This window comes from Eschscholzia californica, unplaced genomic scaffold (assembly GCF_041429995.1).
Source record: "Eschscholzia californica isolate CP2 unplaced genomic scaffold, dmEscCali1.0.p SCAF_5, whole genome shotgun sequence".
Lineage (NCBI taxonomy): Eukaryota > Viridiplantae > Streptophyta > Magnoliopsida > Ranunculales > Papaveraceae > Eschscholzia > Eschscholzia californica.
Genome location: NW_028238472.1, coordinates 35,526,761 through 35,535,546, shown reverse-complemented (window position 1 = coordinate 35,535,546; position 8,786 = coordinate 35,526,761). Strand labels below are relative to the sequence as shown.

Genomic DNA, 8,786 nt, shown 5'->3' with positions numbered 1-8,786 from the left:
ACAAACTTGTCATTTCTTTCTCATTCAAATTTCAACAGATTTCTTTCTCTTTTCATTTTATTTCTCCAGATTTTCTACTTTTTAAATTTAAGTTTTCCTCATTTTTGGTAGTTTTTCACTGAGTTTCCATATATTTTTTGGTAGTTTTCCATTGATTTGATTCTCTCTGTATTTTTTCTTCTTTTAAGGTGTCGTTTGGTCCGCAAAAATTACTGACTTCATTTGAGTTAAAATTTGACTTTCTTTTAAAGTTAAAATTTATAGCTTTTGACTTCAAAGTAAAGTAACTTTTTTTGAGACATGCATGAATTTTACTTGACAAATTTCTTTTTGTCTATCTCCGCTCCACTATCACAACTAAACTTCTACCATACCATTCTACCCCCACCACCGCCACAACATGCATTGCACCTCCCCCACCACCCTACCTCAACTACCACCACCACACCACCACGGTACCTTCACCATCACCACCACCACCACCTCCACCACCACCGTACCTTCACTGCCACCACCACCACCGTACCTTCACTGCCACCACCACCACCACCATACCTTCACCACCAACACGGTACCTTCACCACCACCACCACCATACCTCCATCATTATCGTCTACATATCTTATCCACCATCACCATACCACCATAACTCCGTCATTATCACTCACGTACCTTATCCACCACCACCACCACCGTATCCCAACCACCACCGTACTTCCACCATCACCACCACCATACGTCCACCACCATCGCCACCATCATACTTCCACCACTACCCATACCTCCACCACAACCACCACCGCTGCCACCATCATACCTCTACCACCGCCACCATCAAACCTCAACCACCACCGCACCCCATAACCATATCTTCATGGAACGGCACCACCACTACCACTACTTCGTATACGAGAGTAATCGTGAAAATCATAACGATTAAAATCAAGTATCTCTATCAGAAAGAAAAATAAAATTATCAAAAGTAAATTGAGTTACCAAACTAACTTTTTGACTTTTTTACTTATAAGTAATATTTTTTCCCAAATATACTTTTGAAACTTGTTTACTTTTGTAAAGCAAAAGAACTTCTACTACAAGCAAAAGTACTTCTATTTTTGGTTGCCAAACGACACCTAAACACATTTTCTCTCTCCAATCTTAACTTATTTCCTTCTCTCCAAACATTCTCTCCTTATATGATGGACAATCATAGGACATTCCTTACAAAACATAAATTATTTTCAAGGAAATTTTATAGGACATTTTTCTTTGTATTGTACATTTTTTTATTTACTGGACACTTTTGTACTGAGAATTATCATGTGTACCGGGAATTGTTTTATGTACTAGCCATTTGGTTATGTACTAGACTCTTTTGTATTGGAATTTCTTTGTGTACTGAGAATTGTTTTATGTACTAGCCACTTGGTTATGTACTAGACACTTTTGTACTGGGAATTTTCTTGTGTACGGAGAATTGTTTTATGTATTAGCCATTTGGTTATGTACGAGACACTTTTGTACTGGGAAGTTTCTTGTGTCTCGGGAATTGTTTTATGTACCGGTCATCTGATTATGTACTAGACACTTTTGATACTGCGAATTTTCTTCTGTACCGGGAATTGTTTTATGTACTGACCATTAGGTTATGTACGAGACACTTTTTGAAACGAAAGTATAGAAAAATTTGTTTCCAACTTTAAACCAATTTCTTTATTTATTTATTTTGTTTCAAAATCTTTCCATATTTATTTATTTATTTTCTTTCCAACTTTGAACCAATTTCGAATTTTTCTCTCAAACGTTCTAGATTTTTTTCTTTTTTCTTTTTTTATTTTCAGATTTGTCTCCCCAATCTCAACAGATTTCTTTCTCTTTAAAAATATTTTTCTGTTTTAATAGATTTTTCAGAAGTTGATAATCTTTTAAAAAGATAGAGAGGGCAATAATATAATCAATTTTGAAAGATTTGTACAGAAGGAAGAATAAATAAGAACTTTTAGAGAGAGAAAGTGTTGGAATCGGAGTCAATTGTGACTCGAACCGACTCGTCAAACTCAGAAACGGAAAGCGCCATTGCGTTCGTCTCGTCGAGCTCTTCCATTTAGAGCCAAGAATCACTCAAATCCGATTCCGGATGAATGAGAAATTTAAGTTTAAAGTTTAGACGAAGATCGGTTGGAATAGGGACTAAAACGTCGAAACAGATAAAGTTAAATTGGGGGCCGTTTGAGCAAAGCGCGCACATCTTACGGATGGCGTTCAATGTGCGGGATCTTACCAGATCCAACGGCCGCGCACATGGAGCTTTCGGGACCGCTTCGGGCATAACGCGGAAGCGTTGGATCCTTGCGGATCCAACGGTCCGCGTTCACCCCGCGTCGGGACAGAGGTGGGATTTCGCTAGATTCCCATCCAACGGCCATCTTGACCATCTGTTGGGCACGATTTCTGGACGGTGACTCTCCATCTAAAGGCTGCCGTTCACTCCGAGTTTTTTAGCCAAATCTGATGGCCCAGAGCTCACCCGAAATTTCCAGTTAATTAACCAACTCATTTCTAAGAGTTGTGTCCCAAAAACTAAGGGTTTTGTCCCAAAAAACCAAGAGATATGTCCCAAACAAATGTACCTATTCAATTCCTATATAAACCCACCAAACCCACTTCATTTTTCATCAATTCATTTCATTCTCTTCTTCTCTTCCCTTCTAACAATTAGAGGTTCTGGTTTGTCTAGAATATCGAATTAGGAAATATTTCTAGAGGTTCTGGTTAGACTAGAATATCTAGAAAAAGGAAGAAAGAAGTTTCGGGTAAAGTTTGAATTTCCAAAGCATCTAGAAGATCATCAATTCATTTCATTCTCTTCTTCTCTTCCCTTCTAACAATTAGAGGTTCTGGTTTGTCTAGAATATCTAATTAGGAAGTATTTCTAGAGGTTCTGGTTAGACTATAATATCTAGAAAAAGGAAGAAAGAAGTTTCGAGTGAAATTTGAATTTCCGAAGCATCTAGAAGATCATCAATTCAATTCATTCTCTTCTTCTCTTCCCTTCTAACAATTAGAGGTTCTGGTTTGTCTAGAATATCTAATTAGGAAGTATTTCTTGAGGTTCTGGTTAGACTAGAATATCTAGAAAACGGAAGAAAGAAGTTTCAAGTGAAATTTGAATTTCCGAAGCATCTAGAAGATCATCCGCACTAGTCCAAGAGCTCATAATACTTACAAAGGTTCGTCTACTTTCAGAATAAAGAAGTACCATCTTAAAACTCTGAAAGGAAAGTCGTTGTATCCCGAAGGCATACACCCTAACGTTTGGTACTGTTACGGGGGTGTAAAATGTCTTAAGGAAAGAGAATTTATTCTTGCCTCGACTCCATTAACATCTATCTCGGTTAGTCCGAAAGAAGGAATATTGATAAATTATTATTCTTTAATAGTTTATCTCTCTATAAGTTAGAGATAGGAAACTTTGTCTAAATCAAGCCAAGACAGAGAGGAATCGACTTATCGATTAATAACCAGAGAACAACAATCTTAAGACATTTTATATAACGATTATTTCTCTGGTTATAAGATTTTGATCTGGGTTACTTTCTGTATGTTTCAGAAAAAATGGCAAGAACAAGAACAACCCTACGGGTTCTTCAGCCTAACACCACATACGTGAAAAACCAGAGAAGTTCAAGGGAACTGAATTCGCTCTGAAGCGGAAGCGTCCGTCTCAAAATAGAGGAGTGTCGAGGAAAAGGCAAAGGCTTGTCGAATGCTACAAATGTAGAAAGCGGGGCCACCTAGCCAAAGATTGTCACTCCACATATGGCAATCAAGGGGAAAAGGTTGAACAATCTTCATTTGTAAAAAATACCGAAAATCAGAATCACTGTCTTATGACTACTGAATTCGAAAAGATGTTTAAGATACTTCATAAGATGAACCTCTGTGCAGAGGCACATGAAGATAACCTGGTTAACAACCAGAGATGGTGGGTCGAAACTAGGGCAAGTTGTCACATCTGTAGTGACAAAAGCCTATTCACTTCCTATACGGAGGTAGCCGAAGGACAGACCTTATTCAAGGAAAACGGCTCGACCACACAAGTCAAAGGAAAGGGGGAGATCGTGTTAAAATTCACTTCAGAGATAGAAGTGACTTTGATGTTGTAGAGATTTGCCATTTTAGATTACAAATAGTGAGACAAAAAGAAAGCCTGTCACATGTAGGAACCAAATAGTACTTAGCCCATTTTAAATGAATTAAATAGGGCAAAATGGTTATTATTCCCTTGAAGGAGGGTACATTGAATCGACAAAACCTATTTAAACGACAAACTGGAAAGAAACACTCAGTAAGATTATTAGCTAGTGTAGTGATTCATCATGGAAAATGTCTTACTACTTCTTCTCCTTGCAAGCATAATTGTAGTTTCCCATGCTTCCTTTCATGGAGGAGTTCCCTTACCAATAAACCTACTCCGGGTACAATCTGGCTCCGGAGGTCACCACCTTGAAGGTATCTCATGCCTTAGTTGGCGTCTCGCGGTAGAGACTAACAATATTCGTGACTGGAGAACAGTCCCCCTCGAGTGCAAAGACTACGTCGGTCATTACATGCTCGGCCATCTCTACCGTAAGGATTCTAAAGTTATTACGGATGAGGCGGTGAAATATGCCCAAAGCCTGAATCGCTCTGGAGACGGCAAAGAAACTTGGGTTTTCGATGTCGACGAGACGACCTTGTCTAATCTACCTTATTATGCTGTTCATGGATTTGGGTATTCATTTTCTTCTCTGAGATCCCAAGCAACTTTCATACTTGTACCTATTTTAACTTTTCTTTTTTGGTTGCTAGTGTACCTATTTTAACTTGTGATCCTTGTAATGTTTATTTCAGAGCTGAACTGTATAATGCGACGACATTTGATGCATGGGTGGACACCGGAAAGGCACTGGCATTACCAGAAAGTCTTAAACTGTACAGGATCTTAGTTTCATTAAAGTTCAAGATTGTCTTCTTAACAGGAAGAGTTGAGAAACGAAGACCAATTTCAGAGAAAAATCTTAAAGCAGTTGGATATCAAAAGTGGGAGAAGCTCATTCTAAGGTATGTCCCATAAGCAAAGGCGAAATAAAAATTACTTCTACATATGATGGCTGGTATATTTTTCATTTAATGAATAGAAGCAGTCATTCACTATTATATCGATCTTATAAGCAATTAGATATGAACGATCTAGACTGTTCTTTTACCTGAATGACTCAGCAAGTTAAAGATTTTGTCAAAATCTTTTGTACACTAAGCATTTCCCCTATGTTTTTTCTTATTGATATTGTGTCTGCTGCAGACAACCGTCGGATTCGGGTAAAACTGCACTAGTATACAAATCAGAACAAAGAGCCAAACTTGAAAAACAAGGGTACAGAATTGTTGGCAATGTTGGAGATCAATGGAGTGATATTTTGGGAAGCAACCAAGGCAGTCGGACCTTCAAATTGCCTGACCCTATGTATTACATTAGTTAATCATTTTTTTCTTTGAATTAATGATTCATCCTAATTGTCTTAATCGAAGTAAGAAGTTGTCTTGATTATTGCTTATGGTGGTAACATAATTTAATAAAATAATAAGAATTTTGCTGGATATTTTTTTTTATTATCGATCTTTGTTACACTCATTGCGTGATAAACACGTCTATTCATATTTTTATCATTTTATGGGTCTCTCTCATACTTGAAACCATTGTCCCAGGGAATTAACAAAAGTTGAAATTACGGGAGGTCAGAATACATACAAAGGAGTTATGAGTCTTATGAGAAGACAATACGTGCTTTAACCTTTTACAATTATTTTACAAATACTTGACGCGCGGATTAATCATCCACTAGCTAGTGCCGTGAATTTATAAAACACCTCGTTCAAATCTTGGAAGAAAATCAAAAGTTCAACAGGAGAATTAAGTCCATATTTCTTGCTGAAAAGTATTGAAACAGATTTTTCAGTTCAAAATGGGTGAAATGTAAGTTATTCCTTCATATGATTTTTCCATCCTAATAGTTGGAGCTGGTGGTCCATCAAAATGTCAAGAATATTACATTTAAACAGTATGAGCCAATACTTAGGTGTCGTTTTGGCAAACACAAGTAGAAGGAAAAGTACTTTTACCTTGCGAAAGTAAAAAAATATCAAAAGTATATTTAACGCAATAGTTGTTTATAAGTAAGAAAAAGTCAAAACGTTAGTTTAGCACCATAATTTACTTTCTAACTTGATTTTTCTTTTCCCGTAGAGATGGTTCACTTGAAGTTTACTCATACTATTTCATGATGACTATTGTGACAAAGGTGGAGGTGGTGGTAGTGGCGGTGGTTGATTGTGGTGTTGAGACAAAATGGTGTTTATTGAGATATGGAAGATATATTAGATATGGTGACTACTAATATACAAGATATGGAAGATATCGGAAGATACAAAATATATGAGACGGGTCGAGATGAAGAGATCCGACGATAAAAGAAGAGACCAAGATATATGAAGATCAGAAATATATGAAGATCAGAAGATATATTCATATATTCAAGATATCTCTTATATTGTATTATTTCCTAAGTTTAGTTAGGAAACTTAGGAAACTAGATAACCCGAATCACTCTATAAATATGAGTTGGGTTACAGAGTTTAAATTATCGAGTTATCGAGTTATGTAACCGATCAACCCCACATACAATTGTATGTGGTGATTATTAGTAATGAAAGTATTTCTCCGTGGATGTAGGTCATGAGTATTCGACTGAACCACGTTAAACATTGTGTCTTCATTTTATGTTTATCTATCCGATTGTATATTAATCGTGACTTTATCATATCTCCGATTACATATTAATCGTGAATATAACAGTGTTTGTTGAGGTGTGGTAGCATTGAAGGTGAAAAATATGACGGTTTTGGTATGTTGATATGGTGGTAATGGCGATGGAGGTATGGTGGTGGAAGTATGGCGATGATGATGGTTATGGAAGTATGACGATAGTGGTGGTGCAAATATGGAGGTATGAAAGTGAAAGTATAATGGTAGTTGTGGTGGAAGTATGGTCGTGGGGGTAGTGGAGGTATGGTGGTGGTCTGGTTTAGGTGTGGTTGTAGAGATGAAGTGGTGACGGTGGTAATGGAGGTACAATAGTGGTGTTTGAGGTGTTGTGGTGGTTATGGTTTGGTGGTGGTGGATGTGCCACAACGGTGGTGGTGGAGGTGCCACAACGGTGGTGATTGAGGTATGGTGGTGGTGAAAATTTTATTTTGGTAGAGCCGACGTAAACAAGAAAAAAATATTGTCAAGTAATATTCATGTATATGTTGAACTTAAATAACTTTACTTTGAAGTCAAAAGCAAAATGTTTCGAACTTCAAAAGAAAGTCAGTTTTAACTTAAGTCAGAAGTTTTTCCGTTACCAAATTAACTTTTTAACGTTTTTACTTAAATATGTAAAAAGTTACTTATTTTTGTATTGCCAAACGACATCTAAATAATTTTTCTTCTCTTTCCTCTTCCTCTCTCTTCTTTTCTCTCTCTCCCTTCTGTAAGAGTTTAACCCAGACGAAGAAATAACCTCTTTGTGTGTAAAATCAGAAGGCAAATTGCGTTAAACCCCATATCTAGGAAATGTTTTTCGAGAAAAAGGGTTATCTCCTTTGTCGGATAGAGAGAGAGAAGGAAAGAGAATTAAAGAGGGAAGAAAAAACATAGAAAATATATATATATATATATATATATATATATATATATATATATATATATATATATATATATATATATATAGAGAGAGAGAGAGAGAGAGAGATAATTTTGTCATTTCGCTTTAACTTCCAATAAAGGTCAGCCGACGATGTGTGCCAAAGAAGAAGAGGTGAATTAGAGATTAGAGTACGTGAAGTAGGGGAGAGAAAGATGTGACGAACAAAAATGTGCGAGAAGAAATTTAAGTTTGTTCCTTTTTTTTTAGTGAATGAAGAAACTTAAGTTTAAGAAACATAAGAGTAAAACGGGAAAAAGTCATCGGGGAGCTTGGAGGCCGAACAAATTATTGGATACAATTGGAGACCAAAACTGTTAGTTGACGACAAATTACGGGTCAAAATAAAATTAACCACAAAAGAAATAAGGAAGATTAAAACCTTACCCCAACTTTCCCAAGAAATAAAGAATTAAGGAATATTTGTTCACTACAAACATTATTTCTTCACCCTAAAAGGGGAATCTTATAATTCACCCTAAAGGGACAAATTACGGCCTCACGGACTTTCACCTAACAACTGCCTGTTAAGAGATTGTGGCCAATAGGGGGAATCTTATAATTCACTACAAATATTATTTCTCGATTAGTGATAATTCTGATCATTGTCATATATGTCGGAAGTAATTAAAAGGATGCTTATTCTTTACCCTAAGGCTGTCTACGAGAATGGATAATCATAAAAAAGTTTCATTCAGATTGAAGATCTTTTCAGTTAATTTTTAATTTGATTTCACTGCAGCTTTCCAGATGAGATCCATGTGGGTTCCGGATTGGGCCCACTTGCAATGTTTATGTTGGGATGGAAGTTCATGTATTTGAAAAAGTTGCCCATCTAAGGCATAAAATACTCACACAAGAGAAAAGACCTTGCTCCACTAAATTTAACTTTTCCAACAATTGTATTTTGGGTAAAAATCTGGACTTGTCTCTTTTTTTATTACTTATAGGTATTGTTTGTTTTTTTTTCAATCTAAATTTGAATTGGCTGAACCTGAA

At 36.4% G+C, this 8,786-nt stretch overlaps 1 protein-coding gene across 1 annotated transcript; it reads left to right on the top strand.

Moving 5' to 3' along the window:
* Window positions 1-4,287: 4,287 nt before the first annotated feature.
* On the top strand, window positions 4,288-5,640 carry LOC147538862 (acid phosphatase 1-like). Its single transcript, XM_086641171.1, has 3 exons — window positions 4,288-4,774; window positions 4,894-5,103; window positions 5,345-5,640. The coding sequence occupies exons 1-3, from the start codon at window positions 4,380-4,382 to the stop codon at window positions 5,520-5,522; spliced, it is 783 nt and encodes a 260-aa protein (XP_086497297.1). The 5' UTR covers window positions 4,288-4,379; the 3' UTR covers window positions 5,523-5,640.
* Window positions 5,641-8,786: the final 3,146 nt, after the last annotated feature.

Coding starts and splice junctions, on each gene's coding strand:
- LOC147538862 (XM_086641171.1), top strand. CDS start 4,380: ATGGAAAATGTCTTACTACTTCTTCTCCTTGCAAGCATAATTGTAGTT. Junction 4,775..4,893: donor TATGCTGTTCATGGATTTGG/GTATTCATTTTC, acceptor TGTTTATTTCAG/AGCTGAACTGTATAATGCGA. Junction 5,104..5,344: donor TGGGAGAAGCTCATTCTAAG/GTATGTCCCATA, acceptor TGTCTGCTGCAG/ACAACCGTCGGATTCGGGTA.